Source organism: Bos grunniens, chromosome 15 (genome assembly GCF_055505025.1).
Source record: "Bos grunniens cultivar Pamir isolate PY7600 chromosome 15, Bosgru_T2T1.0, whole genome shotgun sequence".
Classification (NCBI taxonomy): Eukaryota; Metazoa; Chordata; class Mammalia; order Artiodactyla; family Bovidae; genus Bos; species Bos grunniens.
In genome coordinates, this window is record NC_141179.1 from 38,333,674 (window position 1) to 38,355,634 (window position 21,961).

At 41.8% G+C, this 21,961-nt stretch overlaps 1 protein-coding gene across 2 annotated transcripts in view; it reads right to left on the reverse strand.

Moving 5' to 3' along the window:
* Window positions 1–17,960, reverse strand: part of LOC147357688 (uncharacterized) — a 35,523-nt gene extending 17,563 nt beyond the window's left edge. The window contains exons 1-2 of one of the 2 annotated variants that reach the window (XM_086338373.1): window positions 17,699–17,960; window positions 6,755–6,931 (exon numbers count right to left, since the gene is read on the reverse strand). In XM_086338373.1, the coding sequence (XP_086194499.1) occupies window positions 6,755–6,931; window positions 17,699–17,832 (311 nt within the window). In that variant the 5' untranslated portion in view covers window positions 17,833–17,960. The remainder of the gene's footprint in view (window positions 1–6,754; window positions 6,932–17,698) is intronic. The other variant, XR_015141528.1, reaches the window with a different exon arrangement.
* Window positions 17,961–21,961: the final 4,001 nt, after the last annotated feature.

The window sequence follows — 21,961 nt, forward strand, 5'->3', positions numbered from 1 at the left end:
AGCTTTGCAAGATGAAAATAGTTATTGAGATGGATGGAGGTTAGGGTAGCACAAAATTATGAATGCATATAATACCACTGAATGGTATAACTAAATACAGTTGATAGTAAATTTTATGTGTATTTGACCACAATTTTTTAAAAATCTTTTTAAAATGGAAGAGTTACCAGTGTTAGGTATTAAAGATAAGTTTAGCACTGACCTGAGACTTCTTTCTTATAAAAAGAATAAAAATCTTTAGAATGCAAAACAAACACACACAAAGAGGTAATTCTTAATCCCAGCGCTTTTCTGGATCTTCATCTAAGAGATTGGCTTAAGGCCCCCTTTCCTGTCCCTGACCTCCTTTTTGATTCCAAGCTTCTCTCTGCTCAATCTCAGTGTACAGTTTCCCAAATTCTTTTCACTGTGAAATTCAAACAGGCACACTTACCTCTAACAACTTGTATAAGGGATCTGTGCATCATTCTCTACCTTTTTTTTTTTTGGTAAAATACAAGTACTAAGTTATTAGCATCCTCTAAGTACTGAGGGGGTCTGGGTTCGATCCCTGGTCAGAGAACTAAATCCCACATGCCACACCTAAGAGTTCCACTGCTGCAACTAAAGATGTCAGATGCCACAACAAACATCAAAGATCCTGCATGCCACAACTAAGACCCAGCACAGCCAAACTAAGACCCAGCACAGCCAAATAAATAAACAATGTTAATTTTAAAAAAAAGCTTTCAGCATTGATGTCATTGATAAGAGTGACATCACCAGAATGGCGACATAAATCATTTCTGATTTTGTTACCCCCTCACAAGAACAACTAGCAACTATTCACGAACGATAGCACTGAGAGAATCCTAGCACTTGAGGTGAGGCTGATACACCCTCACTGTGCCACAGAGGCAAGGACAGATAGCATCAGAAGGGTAAGAGGAATGGCTGCATGCCAACTGCCTTGCCCCTCCCCCAGGCTGAGAGGTCTCCCCTGAGCCTACAGTTCCGCCAGTGGGAAAAGAGAGCCCACGATGGCCATCCAGATCTCCTGGTATTAAGAGTCCCTTCCTGGGAGCCTCTACTCTCGTCTTGCTCACAGGGATTGGGGGGAATCTGTGGGGCTTGACCACTGGGAATCTGATTGGGATGAAAAAGGGGGAAGTCCAACTATGGGACTTCATAATAAAATATGATTTCTTTAAAACCGCAATGACTAATACCTAGTCTTGGATGAAGACATGTTTCACTCAGCCAGTTCTCCCTGGACAATCAACACAAGTATGGATCTCTTGATTTTTTTCTCTTTACCAAGTGAATCAGAAGAGAATATGAATTTTACTCACACTTGGAAAAATTTCCTAAGAGTCAAAGTGATGCAAAGATAGAATGTGCTACCTCAGGAGATAGTGACATCCAATTTTTGAAACTAAGTTAGATCAGTTGGGGATGTGACAAAGTAAGTCAAGCATGAGGGTTGGTCTACATGATCTTAATGGTTTTTTTCCCACCATGAGAAACTTAGAGGCAGAAAGAATGATGTGAGAGTAGCTGTGGGATGGAGAGCACTAACTCAGAGAAAGAGGTTGCTGGTAAAATGCACTCAATATATATCAATTCCAATGTCCCAGTTCATCACACCATCACTACTATGTATAAAGCAGATAACTAATGAGAACCTACTGTATAGCACAGGGAACTCTACTCGGTGCTCTGTGGTGACCTAAATGGGAAGAAGTCCAAAAAAAGAAGGGATATATGTATACGTATAGCTGATTCACTTTGCTGTACAGCAGAAAATACTACAACTTGGTAAAGCCACTGAACTCCAATAAAAACATTTTTTAAAAAAAGCATTCAATAATGAGGAGGAACAGAAGGAGCTGCTTATGCCATTGCACCTAATATGATCTGGCTTTGGGAACCAGGGGAAAGAAATCTGACAATGTATCTTTTCTGGGAGCCGTGACTTCCAATTTGAACTCAGGTCTGCCCATCTAGTGAACTTCCCTTCAAAGTGCTTTTCAAGTAGCATAGACATGTATACAGAGAAGGCGATGGCACCCCACTCCAGTACTCTTGCCTGGAAAATCCCATGGAAGGAGGAGCCTGGTAGGCTGCAGTCCATGGGGTCGCGAAGAGTCGGACACAACTGAACAACTTCACTTTCACGTTTCACTTTCATGCATTGGAGAAGGAAATGGCAACCCACTCCAGTGCTCTTGCCTGGAGAATCCCAGGGATGGGGGAGCCTGGTGGGCTGCCATCTATGTGGTCGCACAGAGTCAGACACGACTGAAGCGACTTAGCAGCAGCAGCAGCAGACATATATACACTATCATGTGTGAAATAGTTAGCGGGAAACTGCTGTGTAACCTAGGGAGCCCCGCCTGTGATGACCTAGAGGAGTGGGATGGGGGAGGGGAGGGAGGCCCTAGAGAGAGGGGATATATGTATAATTAAGACTGATTCTTGTTGTACAGCAGAAACCAACACAAAATTGTAAAGCAATTCTCCATCAATTAAAAATAAAAAAATTTTAAAGTACTTTCCAGATTTTTCAAATGAACTAAAATTATCATGTTTTGGATGGATATTGGTTATTTATTGTTGTATAGCAAACCACCTAAAAACTTAGCATCTCAGAAGAACAAATGCCTATTATGTCACAGTTTCTGAGGATAGCTTATCTGGGAGAAGCTCAGCTGGATGTTTCTGACTCACAGTCTCTCTTGAGGTTGCTGTCCACCTCTTAGCTAGGTCTGTAGTCATCTCTAGGCTCAAATGGAGCTAGAGAATTCACTTAATTTATTTTTTAGTTTTTATTTTATATTGGAGTATAGTTTATTTACAGTGTTGTGTTAGTTTCAGGGGTACAACAAAGTGATTCAGTAATACATATACATATATCTATTATTTTTCTAATTATTTTCCCACATAGGCTATTATAGACTCTTGAGTAGAGTTCACTGTACTATACATAGGTCTTTGTTGATTATCTATTTTATATATAGCATTGTATATATATTAATCCCAAACTCCTAATTTATCCCTCACTCTAACTTTTCCCCTCTGGTAACCATAAGTTTGCTTTCTATGTCTGTGGATCTATTATGTTAGTATGGTCCTTTGTAACTTTTTTTTTAAGATTCCACATGTAAGCAATGTCACATGGTATTTGTCTTTATCTGAATTCACTTAGTATTAATATGATAATCTCTAGATCCATCCATGTTTCTGCTAATGTAGCATTTCATTCTTTTTATGACTGTAATATTCTGTCGTATATACCATCTAGAATATGAAAGATTTCCTACAACTCAAGAATAAGAAAAAAAAGCTGCCCAATAAAATATGGACAAAGGATTTGAACAAAAATTACACCAAAGAAGATAAACAAATAACCAATAAGCACATGAGAAGATATTTAATTTTCACTAGTCATTAGGGACACAAAAATTAAAATCTACAGTGAGATACTATTTCAGAGTCATAAGAATGGCTAAAATTAAAAGACTAAAAATACCAAGCATTGTCAAGGATGTGCAGAGCAAGCTGGATGATCATGCATCATGATCATGGAATCTATACCTCATGTAACTTGAATTTTAAAATAAGAAAAAAGTTCAAAATATGTAAACTTAACAATTTCTAGAATTGCAAGGGATATTTCACAGAGATTGAATAATACTTGGAAACTCTATTGCCCTGTACTCAGACAAAAAGAATACGTATGAGTAACATAATCACTTGAATTACATGTAAACAAAGATATATATGCAGATAGATATAGCTACCAAATTTTATAACTGAGGGAAAATACTTCACTTTCAGATATTTTTAGTCATTTATGGGTAAGGATCATATGATAAACCTCATAGAAAAATCTCAGTTTCACAAGTCAAAAATTAATGGATACTACTTTCTCATTTCTCAGTCTTTTGACTAAGATCAACTGTAGTATGGGGACTTTCCAGATGGCACAACGCAAAGAATCTGCCTGCCAATGCAAGGGACTCAAGAGACTTAGATTCAATCCCTGGGTTGGGAAGATACCCTGGAGTAGGAAATGGCAACTCCCTTCAGTATTCTTGCCTGAAAAGTTCCATGGACAGAGGAACCTGTTGGGCTACAGTTCAGGGGGTCACAAAGAGTCAACATGACTAAGCACAGCACACACACTTTCTCAAATCTCAGTGCAAAACCTAGAACTGAATAAGTGAAGTATAGTTTTAAAAGCTAATTTAAATTTTTTTTTTTTTTATTTTTTTTAAAAAAATTTTAAAATTAACTAATTTAATGTATATTTTTATATCTACACACAGATACATGATTTTAAATATATGATATGATTTAGGTCCTTCTTTAAATCTTCTTTAGATAGATTAATAAAACCTAGAAAAAATTTAAAAGTTATTTATTCATTCATATTATTTAAAAAACTTTTAAACTGGTTTTGGTAGAATTTTTATTTGTTTTTTCTTTTGGATTAAAGACAATCTCTTTAACAAGTGGTGCTGGGAAATCTGGTCAACCACTTGTAAAAGAATGAAACTAGAACACTTTCTAACACCATATACAAAAATAAACTCAAAATGGATTAAAGATCTCAACGTAAGACCAGAAACTATAAAACTCCTAGAGGAGAACATAGGCAAAACACTCTCTGACATACATCACAGCAGGATCCTCTATGACCCACCTCCCAGAATATTGGAAATAAAAGCAAAAATAAACAAATGGGACCTAATTAAACTTAAAAGCTTCTGCACATCAAAGGAAACTATTAGCAAGGTGAAAAGACATCCTTCAGAATGGGAGAAAATAATAGCAAATGAAGCAACTGACAAACAACTAATCTCAAAAATATACAAGCAACTCCTACAGCTCAACTCTAGAAAAATAAATGATCCAATCAAAAAATGGGCCAAAGATCTAAATAGACATTTCTCCAAAGAAGACATACAGATGGCTAACAAACACATGAAAAGATGCTCAACATCACTCATTATCAGAGAAATGCAAATCAAAACCACTATGAGATACCATTTCACACCAGTCAGAATGGCTGCGATCCAAAAGTCTACAAATAATAAATGCTGGAGAGGGTGTGGAGAAAAGGGAACCCTCTTACACTGTTGGTGGGAATGCAAACTAGTACAGCCACTATGGAGAACAGTGTGGAGATTCCTTAAAAAACTGGAAATAGAACTGCCTTATGATCCAGCAATCCCACTGCTGGGCATACACACTGAGGAAACCAGAAGGGAAAGAGACACGTGTACCCCAATGTTCATCGCAGCATTGTTTATAATAGCCGGGACATGGAAACAACCTAGATGTCCATCAGCAGATGAATGGATAAGAAAGCTGTGGTACATATACACAATGGAGTATTACTCAGCCATTAAAAAGAATACATTTGAATCAGTTCTAATGAGGTGGATGAAACTGGAGCCTATTATACAGAGTGAAGTAAGCCAGAAGGACAAACACCAATACAGTATACTAATGCATATATATGGAATTTAGAAAGATGGTAACGATAACCCTGTATACGAGACAGCAAAAGAGACACTGATGTATAGAACAGGCTTATGGACTCTGTGGGAGAGGGAGAGGGTGGGAAGATTTGGGAGAATGGCATTGAAACATGTGAAATGTCATGTATGAAACGAGATGCCAGTCCAGGTTCAATGCACGATGCTGGATGCTTGGGGCTGGTGCACTGGGACGACCCAGAGGGATGGTATGGGGAGGGAGGAGGAAGGAGGGTTCAGGATTTTTAAAAAATTAATAAAAGAAAAAAAAATAATAATTTAAATTTTAAAATACACTTCTATACAACTTATTTAAAATATTTGTCTTTATTTTTTTATTTGGCTGTGCCAGGTTTTAATTGCAGCATGCAGAATCTTTGATCTTTGTTGTAGCATGCGGGATATTTACTTGTGGTATGGGGGATCTTTTAGTGATCTTTCAGTTTTGACACCTGTACCTCACTCACTCTCACATACAACCTGTTGCCCAGGACTCCTGGAGGACAGACAGAGTACCTGTCACCACAGCTTTTCCCCTTGGGTAACCCAGAGCTGTTCTCCTAGTGCTGGACTTTCCTTCATACATGATTGGGAAAAGGGGTTAGAGAGGACTTAACACTGCAGTTGGAATCCCTGAGAAACTAAAGAACTAAATTCTACTGGTCAGCTGATGCACACTTTGGCAAAGAGAACTCTGTAAGAAGCAAGCTGGGAGAGTCCTGAATTGAGAACCAGGACTTAAACTGGGAAAAATATTTCCAGATCTCAAAACAGGGGCTTGCATTCAATGGCTGCCTGCCCCTCAGGCATTGCACCTGTTTTTCACCTGCCTGTACTGTCCTGGGTTCCAAACCCATTTCCCCCAGTCAATTAGGAGTGACGTGTGACCGACAACACTGGTTACACAAAGCTATTCCTGCATCCAGATCAGCCTGCTGTGCCCAGCATACCAGATTGACTAAGCATTAGAGCCACAAGAAAGAGACTGGAGCCCACCTGGGCATGGGGAGAGTGAAGAAGGGAGTTTACAAACTGAGACCATCCAATGTTACCTGTGGAAGGAGCCCTGCAGAGTAATGCAGCTTGTGTGAAGAGACCTGGACGGGAGTGGACAGAGACATTGAGACAGGAAGAGATCCACTAAGAAAAAGTACTGGAGAGAGGGGCGGGGGGAAGCAAGGGGAGAAAGAGAAACAGAATCCTAGCTAAGCAGGAATCTCCTGACTTACCTGAAAGCGGGCACCAGGGGACTGGTAGCAGAGGAAACAGCAGCAGCAGCAGTAGCTTTGACGGCAGGTGATGGCACTCTGGCAGAAGTGGCAGAGACACTTGAGAGCCTCCGAATCCTTCCAGCACCAGCAGCTGCTTTTATTCCCGCTGCTTTGGGTCTAGGGGAGTTCCAGGAGCTCCAAGTAACCAATGAAGGGAAGGATGTGAGCCCCAGAAAGACTGTGTCATCACTTGCGTCCAGAACATGGAGCATCCAGAAGTACCACCCCACTTGTATTTGCATTGAGGTCATTGATGGCGGGGGTGGGAGGGGGGCACAGAGGGGGGTTGGTGAAGACAAATGAAAAACACAGAAAAAGTGAGTCGAAATTTGAGGACAGTCATGGTTAACTTTACCTGTTCCCTATCAAGGGTTTTGAACAGGCACGCGTCCCACTCCAAGCCCAGTCGTGCTATTTTATAGAGAAGAATTCAGGATTACAGGGAACCCTGACTCCCCTTGACCATAGACCCCTGTCCAAGAGCGCTTCAGGGTTAATGTGCAGCAGAGTTGATGATTCTGTGCCCAAGCGGGGAGTCGGATTCAGACGGCAGGAAGCACGCACAGAAGAGAGGGCGTGTGGAGATAAAAGGATAGATGTCCAGGAACTTTGTCAGATTTCAACTCTGTTCCAGCTATAAGTTTGCCAGGTGGTAGAACTGTGGGCTAGAAACTAGTAAAGTCTCAACATACTTATCTCTGCAATGGGAATCATATTCCAGTCTTGAAGGAATGCTATCATTACTAACCATGTACCCGTTCTCCACCCAGTTAGGGATCAGAAGAGCTTACCAGGGAAATTCATAGGAGATTCCGCGGGATCACGATACACTTTCCCAATCAACACCCTCCGCAGCTACCTGGAGTCATGCTGGGTGGTCCCTTACTGGGTAAGGAGAGGCTGGATGCCCCGCTGAGCATGAGCAGGGAAGTGCAAGGCTTAGATGCCTCCCAGCTACCAAGCGGACCTCTAGCCCCACGCTTCCTCCCCTACCATTCATCACCTAATGCTCACCCTCCTTTCCCAACCATTTGCCCAGCTGCCCCTTGCTTCCGGCTGCTGTTTGCCAAGATCCTGTTTGCCAAGGTCCAGTGACCCTGCACCCTCATCTACTGCAATTCAGTCCTCTGCTAGAAAGCCCGCCAAGATTGATGGTGCTGAAGAGTCCTGCGGGAGTGTAATCCCGTGCTGGCTTCTGTCTACTCTTACACACTCACAAAACTCAGTACTGACTCCAAACGGGTGAGCGCTCCCTAACCACAGGCACTCACAAAATGACACTGGTGCACCGGGGCATCCAGGTGATGTTCACAGTCCGGCAGCAAGCGCGCAGCACACAGCAGCAGGATTACGTCCTGCGTCCATGACTCTCTGGAATAAACGTGCTCTGTAAAACCCGATTGCCCAGCACCTCGACCCTCCTACACCCTGCTCAACAGGTTTCTGGATCTCTCTGTTGGAGCGACTGCTCTAAGCCTTCCAGGAACGTCTGAGGTCCTAACTTGCTGTCCTCGGCAGGTGGAACGCAGAGAAAGACGCTTCTCCCTGTACACAGGATCGCTGGGTCTGAGCGCACAGCAGATGATCCAAGCAGCCTGTAGAGACCCTCCAGCGCCGCAAGCACTGCAGCGGCTTTGCGGAGCGGGGGGAGGGGGGGGGAGGGGGCGGGGCACGGGGTGGGGGGGCGCGGACACAGATCCCAGGTAGCTTCTTTTCTCGGGGAGAACTGATACTAGCTGAAATGAGACACGAGTGACCGAGCCACAGGTTCACACCCCAGACCTCAGTGTCAAGCTTCAGTGTTCCATTCGACACGCCTGCCTCGCGGCACATCTCTTCCCCTTCAGGTTGGTGCTCTCAGGGTTCAGGACATCCAACTTCCAAGATGCCCTTATTCCAATTTTCTGCTTCTTAAACCCAGGGGTGGCACTGGTACAAGGGAATAAAGTCTTGGGGCAGGGGAACTGGGTGTCTGAAACTAGCTCTCCTCTGGCAGGATTGCAGCAGTAGGGGCTTAACCAGTCAGAAGCGCGCGAGTGCGATTGGACACAGAGCCGGGAAAGGGAAGATGTGCAAGGGAAGGATTCAGGATGGCGGACCGCGGGCTCCTTCTATCCTGGTGTCTAGAAGCAGAAATCGTGGGCTGACACCCAGACAGGGGGTTGGGGGCTCGGCCCCAAGACCAAATTGACGACCGCGGCAATGCAGATGTTTTGCGGCATTTAAGTGGGCTCTGCCACTTAAGACTGTTGTAGGAAAGGCTTTAAAACTCAGGTGGAAAACAGTTTTGCCAAAATGACTTCCAAGACCCGAGGTTTCTGATCTGAAGTCATTTCTAAGTATGGGTGTTCTTGGATTGCCTTTTCCTATGGAGAGAACCATTGTCTTCACCAGTGCAATGGTGATGCAAAATGGTTAAGAAAGGAGGACTTCAAAAGCCAAATTTATAACGCTGTGACTATGTGGGCTCAGAACTCTACTCCTGGCTTCCACGTGTACTGTCAGTCTTCCAAGCTCACATTCATTCTCCACTCTTGAAATCTTCAAGGTCCGCTCCAAGAGGGTGCTAACACAGCCTCCAGCAAGTCCAGCTTTTCTTGAAAAGTCAGTCTGTCCAGATAGAGAGGGATTAAGATAACTCATCCATCAAGTACTCTGAATTTCTAAGGTGTGCTGATGCTGAGCTGGGGCAAGGTTCAAAAACAAACTGACAAACAAAACGCCAAGTCCTTTCTTTGAAACATAGCAGAGTGTGTTGCACACCAGGTGGCACTCACCCAATGTTTGTTAAATAATGGAAATTAATTTACTGTGGCAGATTTACCAGCCAGTCTCTATGCTATTATAGGACTCTAGTCCCAGTCAGCCGAGAAACCAGACCTACTTAGGTAGCGCAGCTTTCAACCGATTTCAAAATTGTGAGCTCACACATTTGAGGAACATCCTCTCATTTTATTTGACTTGCAGAATTGGTTTCCCTATCAAAATTTTCAGGAATGAGACAAGGAAAGGAAGGTTAACCCTAGAGGTTTTTTTTTTGAAAGTCTATAGTCTCCTACTGAGACAAAAAACCATTCTCCAGCTTTACTGAGTGAACTAAAAGTTTAGAGCTTCCCATGCAGATTGCTTAGACTGCATCTCCTTGAGACTTCTTTTTAACTGAAGCTCTGAATAGAACATGATCAAGAGAGTTATCAAGGAAAATACTGATATAAAAGTAGTTACTTGGGACCTCACTGGTGGCTCAGCGGTAGAGAATCCACCTGCCAATGCAGGAGACACAAGGTCAATCTCTGGGTTGGGAAGATCCCCTGGAGAAGGGAATGGCAATCCATTCCAGTATCTTTGCCTGGGAAATCCCATGAACAGAGGAGCCTGGTGGGCTACAGTCCATGGGGTCACAAAAGAGTCAGACACGACTTAGTGACTAAAGGACAACAACAAACACTCTGATGAGGAAGGGAAATTCCCAGTTAACTTCAGTTCTAGACTTCCAAGTGGGAGAAGCGCAACATTTAGCTTCATGGCCCTCTCATCACCTCACTCATCTAAGGGGGAAGGAAAAAAACTGAGAAACACCTCTGAAGTTCACTCTCTGGAGGAATAGGCTCCCTATAAGACCAAGATCTAATTACAGGGCTATGGAAAGTTTCCTCTGCCCCCCTACCACCTCACCACAACCATGTTGTTGTTGAGTCGCTCAGTCGTGTCTGACTCTTTGTGACCCCATGGACTGCAGCAAGCCAGGCTTCCCTGTCCTTCACCATCTCCTGGAGTTTACTCAAACTCATGTCCATTGAGTAGGTGTTGCCACCCAACCACCCCATCCTCTCTCGTCCCCTTCTCCTCCTGCCTTCCATCTTTCCCAGCATCAGGGTCTTTTCCAGTGAGTCGGCTCTTCACATCAGGTGTCAAAGTATTGGAGCTTCAACCTCAGCATCAGTCCTTCCAGTGAATATTCATGGTTGACTTCATTTAGGATTGACAGATATGATCTCCTTGCTATCTAAGGGACTCTCACGAGTCTTCTCCAGTCCCACAGTTCAAAAGCGTCAATTCTTGGTGCTCAGTCTTTTTCATTGTCCAACTCTCATATCTATACATCACCACTGAAAAAACCATAGCTCTGACTAGATGAACCTTTGTTAGCAAAGTAATGTCTGTGCTTTTTAATATGCTGTCTATGTATTTGTCATAGCTTTTCTTCCAAGGAGCAAGCATCTTTTAATTTCATGGCTGCAGTCACCATCTGCAGTGATTTTGGAGCCCCCAAAAATAAAGTCTTTCACTGTTTCCATTGTCTCCCATTTGCCATGAAGTGATGGGACCCAATGCCATGATCTTCATTTTTTGAATGTTGAGTTTAAAAAAGCCAGTTTTTTCAGCTTCCTTTTTCACCTTCATAAAGAGGTTCTTTAATTCCTTTTCTCTTTCTGACATAAGTGAAGTGAAGTGAAGTGAAAGTCACTCACTCATGTCCAACTCTTTGCGACCCCATGGACTATACAGTCCACGGAATTCTCCAGGTCGGAATACTGGAGTGGGTAGCCATTCCCTTCTCCAGGGGATCTTCCCAACTCAGGGATTGAACCCAGGTCTCCCACATTGCAGGCAGATTCTTTTCAAGCTGAGCCACCAGGCATTCTGCCACAAGGGTAGTGTCATCTGCATATCTGAGGTCATTGAAATTTCTCCCCGCAATCTTGATTCCAGCTTATACTTCATCCAGCCAGCATTTCTTGTGATGTGTTCTGCATACTAGTTAAGTAAGCAAAATGACAATATACAGGCTTGATGTACTCCTTTCCCAATTTGGAACCACTCTGTTGTTCCATGTCCGGTTCTAACCGTTGCCTTTTTGACCATATCACAGCAATCCAAGCGTATGCCCCAACCATTAATACTGAAGAATCTAAAGTTGAACTGTTCTATGAAGACCTACAAGACCTTCTTGAACTAATACCAAAAAAAGGATGTCCTTTTCACCGTAGGAGACTGGAATGTAAAAGTAGAAAGTCAAGAGACATCTGGAATAACAAGCAAGTTTGGCCTTGGAGTACAAAATGAATCAGGGCAAAGGCTAACAGAGTTTTGCCAAGAGAATGCACTGGTCATAGCAAATACATTCTTCCAACAACACAAGAGACAGCTCTTTACATGGACATCACCAGATAGTCAATACTGAAATCAGATTGACTGTATTTTTATAGCCAAGGATGGAGAAACTCTATACCGTCAGCAAAAACAAAACCGGGAGCTGACTGTGACTCAGATCATGAACTCCTTATTGCAAAATTCAGATTTAAAGAAAGTAGGGAAAGCCCCTAGGCCATGCATGTATAACCTAAATCAAATGTATTACGATTGTATAGTGGAAGTGACAAATAGATTCAAGGGATTAGGTCTGATAGACAGAGTGCCTGAAGAACTATAGGCAGAGGTTTGTAACATTGTACAGGAGGCAATGATCAAAATCATCCCCAAGAAAAAGAAATGCAAAAAGCCAAAATGGTTGTCTGAGGAGGCCTTATAAATAGCTGAGAAAAGAAGAGAAGCAAAAGGCAAAGAAGAAAAGGAAAGATATATCCGTCTGAATGCAGAGTTCCAAAGAATAGCAAGGAGAGATAAGAAAGCCTTTTTAAGTGAACAGTGCAAAGAAATAGAGGAAAACAATAGAATGAGAAAGACCAGAGATCTCTTCAAGAAAATTAGAGATACCAAGGAAACATTTCATGCAAAGATAGGCACTTTAAAGGACAGAAATGGTATGGACCTAATACAAGCAGAAGATATTAAGAAGAGGCAGCAAGAATACACAGAAAAACTATACAAAAAAGATCTTAATGGCCCAGATAACCACAATGGTATGATCACTCACCTAGAGCCAGACATCCTGGAACGCAAAGTCAAGTGGGCCTTAGGAAGCATCACTATGAACAAAGCTAGTGGAAGTGATGGAATTCCAGCAAACTATTGAAAATCCTAAAAGATGATGCTGTGAAAGTACTGCATTCAATATGCCAGAAAATTTGGAAGACTCAGCAGTGGCCACAGGACTGGAAAAGGTCAGTTTCATTCCAATCCCAAAGAAAGGCAATGCCAAAGAATGTTCAAACTACCACACAATTGCAATCATTTCACATGCTAGCAAAGTAACACTCAAAATCCGTCAAACTAGACTTCAACAGTATGTAAATATAGAACTTCCAAATGTACAAGCTGGATCTAGAAAAGGCAGAAGAACCAGAAATCAAATTGCCTACATCCATTGGATCATAGAAAAAGCTAGAGAATTCCAGAAAAACATCTACTTCTGTTTCATTGACTAAGCTAAAGCCTTTGACTATGTAGATCACCATCACCATACCAGAGGCCTATTTCCAGCAATTCCTTTGACCTGGCATATCCTCTTCAGCTATCCAAAAATTGTAAATTATACTAAGAGGCAAAAAACACAGCATGAATACACAGTAAGCATCAGATTGGTTTCTTTTTCTCATACTTATTGTTGTTTAGTCACTAATTCATCTGACTTTTGCGACCTTATGGACTATATAGTCCTCCAGGCTCCTCTGTCCATGGGATTTCCTAGGCAAGAATACTGGAGTGGCTTGCCATTTTCTTCTCCAGGGCATCTTCCCAATGCAGAGACTGAACCCGCATCTTCTCCATTGGCAGGCAGATTCCTAACTGTTGAGCCACCAGAGGAGCCCTTTCTTATACTTAGCTGATCTAACAGAAAACAGTTTGTTCAAAATAGTTATAACTATGATGTATTAAATAATATGCATATTGATATACATAATTACATCTATCTTTATGCTTCAGTATGATATACATCAATAGAATGAATGACAGCAATGATATAAGGATCAGAAGGAAGGAGTTATGATTGTTTTCCTATTACAAGGTTTTCACACTACCCACAAAATGGTATAGTGTTATTTCAGAGTCAGTTTGGATTAGTTGTAAATGTTAATTGCAAACTCTAAGGAGACCAACAAAAAAATTTTAAAGGAATATAGCCAATATGCTAAAAAAGGAGAAAAATGGAATCTTATACTGATAAAATGATTAATTAAAACCTCAAAAGGCAGAAAAGGAGTGGAAGATAAAAGTAGCAAACAAGAACAATACAACAAATAAGAAACAGTAACAAATACAGTAGATATTGATCCAACTGTGTCAATAAACTCTTTGAATGCCAGTAGTCTCTGAATGTACCAATTAGCGGGCAGAAACTGTCAGAGTGTATCAAAAATCAGGACCTACTACATGTTGTCTGCAAGAAACTGACTTTTAAATATAGACACTGATTGAAAGTAAATAGGTAGAGAAAAATATACCATGCTGTGAAAGTAACTATGTAGCTATGTTATTTTCAGATAGAGTAGACCTCAAGAAAAGGTACAGGGATAAAGAAGGGCATTGTATAATAATAAGGGGTACAATCTCCAGGAAGACATAATACTCCTTAACATGTATGCATGCTAAGTCACTTCAGTTTTATCCAATTCTTCAACCCTATGGACTGTAGCCCACCAGGCTCCTCTGTCTGTGGGATTCTCCAGACAAGAATACTAGAGTGGGTTGCCATGCCCTCCTCCAGGGGATCTTCTGGACCCAAGGATCAAACCTGTATCTCTTTCATCTCCCGCATTGGCAGGTGGGTTCTTTACCACTAATGCCACCTGGGAAGCCCACACTCCTTAACATGTTTGTGCCTAAAAACAAAGAGACAAAATATATGAGGTAAAAACTAATAGAACTGTCCAGAGAAAATGATGAACCTACTGCATAACTGGAGACTTCAACACTCCCTGTCAGAAATGGACAGATCCAGCAGGCAGAAAAATCAGTAAGGATACAGTTGAGCTAGGCAACAACATCAATCAACTGTTTATAATCAACATCTGTAGAGACTTTCACAATAGCAGAACACACAGTTTTCTCTAGCTCACATGGAATGTTCATCAAGTTAGACCACATTCTGGGCCACACAGCAAACTTTGACACATTTAAAAGAAAAGAAATCATGCAATCTCTGCTCTCAGATCATTGTGGAATTAAACTAAAAATCATTAACAGAAAACTACTGGTACCAAATGTATCACTCTGCTAGGGGATGTTGATAATGGGAGAGATAGATGATGCATGTGTCGGGGCAGGAGTATGTGGGAAATCTCTTTACCTTCCTCCCAATTTTGCTGTGAATCTAAGACCATGCTAAAAACCTAAAGTGATTTTTTAAAATTACGTGTACTGTGTAAAGATGGGGAGAATCCCAAGCTTTCCATCAGTGATTAGTACAAGTGAATCTCTGCAACATTGGAGGAGAGGAACATCCTGGAAAATGTTGTAGGTACTGTGAGTCTGAAAGATTTTGTAAAAATCATATGGAGATAGAACAAAGCAAAAAAATATTAAAATTAAAACTATGAACAATTGAGTTCCAGCTCTACATCAAGCACTATGTATACATTCTCTCTTAAACTCTCAACATTTTAATAAGATAGGTCTCATTATCTTTGTTTTATAGATGAAGAAATAGTAAGAGAAGTCGGCTTGAATTGATTGTATTTTCAAGGTGTCACTGAGGCTCTGAGATGCTGGAAACTGGCTAATCTGCTACAATATCAGGTAAGAGGTCTGGTCCTCTAGACATGATGCTGAGTCAGAGGAGGACATAGGCATGTCATCCTGTTTCAGGGCTAACGTGATTTGTAGTCAGAAGCTCAATGACCAGGCATGAATTATTTACAATCCTGTACCAATATCTAGGAGATTGACAATTTTGCAGCAGGAAAATGTCAGTGCTGCCACTTAAGTAAATTGCTAAAAAAAAAAGAAAACAAATCAGACCCATAACAACATTCACAAAATAACAATTTTAAATGCTTCAAAGTTCAAAGAAACGAAAATCCAATAACTTAAGTTCTTAGGTTGGTATTATGCACTGTTTCACCTCATCTGAACTGTTTCTGTTGTGTTTTATTTTGCCAGTGGATGCAGTAGAGACATCTGGAGAAGGAAATGGCAACCCACTCCAGTATTCTTGCCTGGAGAATCCCATGGACAGAGGAGCCTGGTGGGCTGTTGTCTATGGGGTCGCACAAAGTTGGACACAACTGAAGCGACTTAGCAGCAGTAGCAGCAGCAGCAGCAGCAGCAGCAGCAGCAGCAGCAGCAGCAGTAGAGACAAGGGAAAGAGTGCTGGGATCCAGGAAATAAGGTTCTAATTCCTACCCCTAATTCTAAATGACGTGACTTTGAGAAAATCATTTGGACTTCTACTTCCACATTTGTCAAACAGATCTCTTGAGTTGGGAGATTTTGGAGTGTCTTTCTAAATCTGACATTCTACAAATACACTGTAAATGTCATGCTGTCTTTACAGTATCTTTATTTAACAGCAAGATACTCACTATTTGACCTCCTCTTCACTTGCCCTGAAGGCACCATTGTCTTCTGAAAGAACTGCTGAAGGGGTCAACATGAACGAGTAAGGAAAATCACTCTAAGTGATTTCTGCAATCAGAAAAGGCTGCTCCTACCACCAGCTACTCAAATGAGGAGGGAAGGATTTTCAAAATAGATAGGAGGAAGGAAGGACAGATACCTTGCCCTTATATCCCTGACAGTAAAGTATGTAACAGTGACAGCAGAGAGAGAGCTTGCCACCTGGACTGGCAGCACCAGATCTTTCTCTACTTATTAAAAATGGGTCTACAGCTGACTCCAGGTCCTTGCCTAAAAGCCACGCTTTCTGCAGGTTGTCAGCAGAAGCTTTGTAATATGGCTGCTTGGTGAGTTCACCTAGAACCTAAAGCATATATCTAATTGAGAATTAAAAAGAAGGGGGAGATGAATAAAGACCAATCTCCTAAGAATGATTCTGGTTTCCTAGGAAGGTAAGACTCACACAAATGAAATAATTTACCAATAGGGACCTACTGTATAGCACAAAAAGTTATACTAAATATTTTGCAATTACCTATAAGAGAAAAGCCTTCCCAAAAAAATAGATTCAGTTCAGTTCGGTTCAATCGCTCAGTCGTGTCCGACTCTTTGCAACCTCATGAATCGCAGCACGCCAGGCTTCCCTGTCCATCACCAACTCCTGGAGTTTACTCAAACTCATGTCCATCAAGTCAGTGATGCCATCCAGCCATCTCATCCTCTGTCATCCCCTTCTCCTCCCACCCCCAATCCCTGCCAGCATCAGAGTCTTTTCCAATGAGTCAACTCTTCGCATGAGGTGGCCAAAGTACTGGAGTTTCAGCTTTAGCATCAGTCCTTCCAATGAACACCCAGGACTGATCTCCTTTACAATAGACTGGTTGGATCTCCTTGCAGTCCAAGGGACTCTCAAGAGTCTTCTCCAACACCACAGTTCAAAAGCATCAATTCTTCGGTGCTCAGCTTTCTTTACAGTCCAATTTTCACATCCATACATGACCACTGGAAAAACCATAGCCTTGACTAGATGGACCTTTGTTGGCAAAGTAATGTCTCTGTTTTTTAATATGCTGTCTAGGTTGGTCATAAGTTTCCTTCCAAGCAGTAAGCGTCTTTTAATTTCATGGCTGCAGTCACCATCTGTAGTGATTTTGGAGCCCCCAAAAATAAAGTCTGACACTGTTTCCACTGTTTCCCCATCTATTTGCCATGAAGTGATGGGACCAGATGCCATAGATACATACAAAATAGATACATATGTATAATTGAATCACTTTGCTGTATACCTGAAAGTAACACAGCATTGTAAATCACCTATACTTCAATTTAAAAATAAATAAAAATCAAGAACAATAAAAGAGAATAAGCGCTATTTTCCTATTACTGTCATGGCAAATTATTACTACTTTAATGACATTAAACAATACAAGTTTATTAACTTACACTTCTGTGGCTATAAGTCCCATGTCTAACAGGGCTCTCAGTGTACTAAAATCTTGGCAGGTTTGGGTCCTTTCTGGAGCTTCTAGAGGAGAATCCATTTCCTTTCTATTTCCTGTTTCTAGTGGCCAGCACATTCCTTGGCTCAAGGGCCCCTTCCTCCATTTTCAGTATTGGCGAGTTGAGTCCTCCTTTCGCCTCACCCCAGCCTCCTCTTCTGCCTCCCCCTTCTACCTGGAAGAAGCCTTGTGATTTTATTGGATTCACCTGTATAAATCCAGGATACTCTCCCCATCTCAAAGTCCTCAGCTTAATCACGTCTTCAAAGTCTCTTTTGCCATGCAAAGTAACATATTTGCATTTCCAAGGATTAGGGTGTGGACTTCTTGGGGTGGAGGAGTTCTTACTCTACCTACCACAATAAGTAAATGCCCGGCTGATTGGCAGGGACAGTAAGTGCTGGGGCTTTGAGAGAGAGCCTGTTGTGGGCTGGAGCACTGAGGAAGTCTCCCAGGGCAGGTGGGCCAGAGCCAGCAAGTGGCTAGAGGGGAAGTAACAGAGTGTCTAAAAAGACAGTGCACCTGATCGGTGTGGGGCAGGGGGTTGAGGAGATCACTCTTTATATCAGGGGCCATCCTCTGTGCCTCTTCTGCTGGGAATGGCACCCACCCTGAATTTACTGCCCGTATGTCTGACTGTGTTCACTCCCTGGCAGTTGTGTCTGGGAATCATGAAATCTCAAATATGAGATGTTCCTCCTCTAGCAACTTCCAGTTTGTGTTCTTCAATGTTCCTGTTCATATGAGCTCCAGAGAAAGGGAAGTTATTGAGTGAACTGGTGAAACTCCAGGAGAGATGGGAAACGGACTGCTTTCCATCACATAACTCCAGGCCTTGACAGGTTATTGTTGTTGTTCTTTAGTCACTAAATCGTGTCCAACTCTTGGTAACGCTATGGACTGTAGCCCTCCAGGTTCTTCTGGGCATGAGATTTCCCAGCAAGAATACTGGAATGGGTTGCCACTTCCTTTTGCAGGACATCTTCCCAACCCAGGGATCATCTCCTGCATTGGCAGGCAGATTCTTTACCACTGAGCCACCTGGGAAGCCCCTGATGAGTTATTAAGATGCAGTTAAATCCTGAAGTTGGTGCTTGAATGTTGTGTGCATGCCTTAGATTCCTTGGCCAAAAACTAAGGAAGGCTTTTAATTAAGTGAAGATTGGATTAAAACCCACCTGAAAAAAGCCCCTTCATTTTTTTAAACCTTAGCAGCAGTATTTAATGATGCATGCAGGTTGGGCAGGCAAAAGGGCATTGTTAACACACGGAAGGTGCACCCGATCCAGGGACTTTTTACCACCTGGGCTTGGAGAAACTTTCTAATGTTGTCTCTGCTCCCAAGACATTTTGACCATTATTTAGGCATCAGACTTATGGAGCTTTAATATAGGGTTCCCTGGTGCCATTAGAGCCTAGAACCAAGGATACAACCTTAGTGGATTTTAGGCTAGACAAGAAATGAGAAAGGTATTGTATCCATGGGGTTTTCTTGGCTTCTTGGAAAATGAGAAAGCTTCACTTACTTTCCTGTAGCATGGAGGTGACTTGCCCTCAGGGGCTCCTTTTAATCCTTTTTAATCTCTTAATCATTTATGGGAAAGGATCAAATAACAAACCTAATTGAAAATGTTAGTAAATTTCAGAAGTCAAAAATTAATAAATTCTATCAATACTTTCTCAAACCTCAGTGTAAAACCTGGAACTAAATAAGTGAAGTATAGTTTTGAATGCTAATTTAAAATTTAAAGTACTCTTCTATGTTACTTTTCAAAGTGAAAATCAAAACAAAAATTATAGACCGTTTTAAATATGAGATCTTTACATCTCATAAACAGGGCAATAGTTAAAGATGAACTCAGAGAACAAATCAGAGCATTATAATTCACTTAAAAGCTCAACAAATATCAGGACTTCCCTGATGGCTCAGTTAGTAAAGAATCTGCTTGCAATGCAGGAGACCCCGGTCCAATTTCTGGGTCGGGAAGATCTACTGGAGAAAGGGATAGGCTACCCACTCCAGTATTCTCAGGCTTCCTTCGTGGCTCAGCTGGTGAAGAATCCGCCTGCAACATAGGAGACCTGGGTTCAATGCCTGGGATTGGGAAGATCCCATGGAGAAGGGAAAGACGACCACTCCAGTATCCTGGCCTGGAGAATTCCATGGACTGTATAGTCCATGGGGCGGCAAGGAATTGGACACGACTGAGAGATTTTCACTTCACTTTCAACCAATATTTATTGAGGGCTTATAATGTTCTACAGAATTTTCTAAGCTCCAAGGATACATGTAACTTTCCTCAGAGTGTTACATGCTGTGGGATGACATAAACAAAAACAGAAAAATAATAAATATATCGTAGCTACTGGTAAGTTCTATGAATTAAAAAAATTAAGTTGAATAATCAGGTGACAGAGAATAATCTGAGGAAGGAGTGTAATTTTGTGTATGGTGGGTTCTCTGTGATAATAATAATAATAAAGTCTTCTCTGAGATAATTCATCAGAGTTCTAAAGGAAGAGAGGGAATCAAGCATGCAGACTTTTGGGGAACAATATTTGAAGCAAAAAATCAAAATAAATAAGTGCAAAAACCCTGAGAAAGTTGGGAGTAAAACAAGCAATGGGTTAGTTTACAAGGGCAGAGGCATGATAAGGGTCAGATCCTGAGCACCTCAGACTGAAAGGGAACCAGAGAGCTGACAACAAGCGCAAAAGACAAGAGGATTTGACTTTTCATTTAACAAATATTTACTGAATGCTGCCTCGTGCCAGGCATTTCAGCAATTAATGAAATAGCCATATTCCTATATAGGTGGAACTTAAATTGTTTACAAAGGATGGAATATACATAATAAGTTAGCTAAATAAAATACATGTTATGATGTTAGGTAATAAGTAGTAAAGAAGTAAAAAGAAAGAGGCAAAGAGTGTTAGGGTGGGCAGGTGAGGGACAATATCAGAAAAGATAGCCAGGATAGGTGATATTTGAATAAATATCCAGAGGAGTTAGGGCCACAGGTTAAGAGCATTCTGCAGAGAGGTACCAGCAGGTGCAAATACTTGAGGGGATTGTTGTTGATGGATATAAAATGAGGAATCATAAGAAGGCTAGTGCGAGGGAGAAGTAGGATGTGAGACCAGGTGGTAGTGAGACTATTGGTGAGGGGAGAGGAAGGGCAGATGAACTTGAGCCTTGTAAGCCATTGCGATGTCCCAGGTCTCTTCTCTGTGAGATGGGGACTCAGTGGAGTATTCTGTACCAAAGGGAGACATGGTCTGATCTACCTTTGCAGCTAACACTGGGCTACTTGGCTGAGTACAGACTGAATGGGAGCAAGAGTCATAATTCTGTGTGCTTCTGAAGAAATAATAGTCAATTGGGTAAGAGGGGATGATTTTTCCAACCAAAGAATCCCACTTAACCGACTGCCCACCGGTAGAATTGGCTTCCCTGGTAACCTTGAATGTTATAGTCAACAGCTTGTCACCAGCATTTCCAACAGATACTAGGGATGTTAATGCTGAAAATTTCTATATAGAATAAGCCTTTACCTCCTATGACATCCCATATTCCTTCCAATACTAAGTATCTCCGATTCTAGAGCATGTATCACCTAAATCTCCCCCCGACCCCATTAGAATATGAGCTCTGTGAATGCAAGGGTCTTCTCTGCATCTCTGAGTAAAAAGTTGGATTAGATGGTATCTGATGGTCTTTCCAGGTCTGCCAGTCTGTGATCCCCTTGTAAACTGTGAGCCCTTATTCTTAAGGGCTTTGCAGGCTATGAAGTGAATGAAGGGGTGCTGTTGGGAGGGAAGACAGGGATGAGTAAGGACAAACCTGAGTCAAGGAGAAGAGAACAGGTAACTCCTGGGGCAGGGGACTAGGGCACTCTCTGAAAATAAATGTGAATATCTTCTTGAGATGCAGAGTATTCTGATTCTAATAAGGGTGTGTCTCTAGACACTGAGCGTACCCCAAGCATGGGATCATTGCTTCATTTGAGCCAGCCTGGTCACAAACTGTTCACAGGTCTCTGAGGTTCTCATGGGAAAAACAGCATCACTCCTTTTAAGTGTATTGAAAATATATTTTTTATCTTGATGAAGTGTACAAATGAGAACATTTCTTTAAACAAAGAGACCCACTGAGGCTCAGCATTACTATGTACCCCCAGATACCCAGAAGGCAGTGACCTCATAT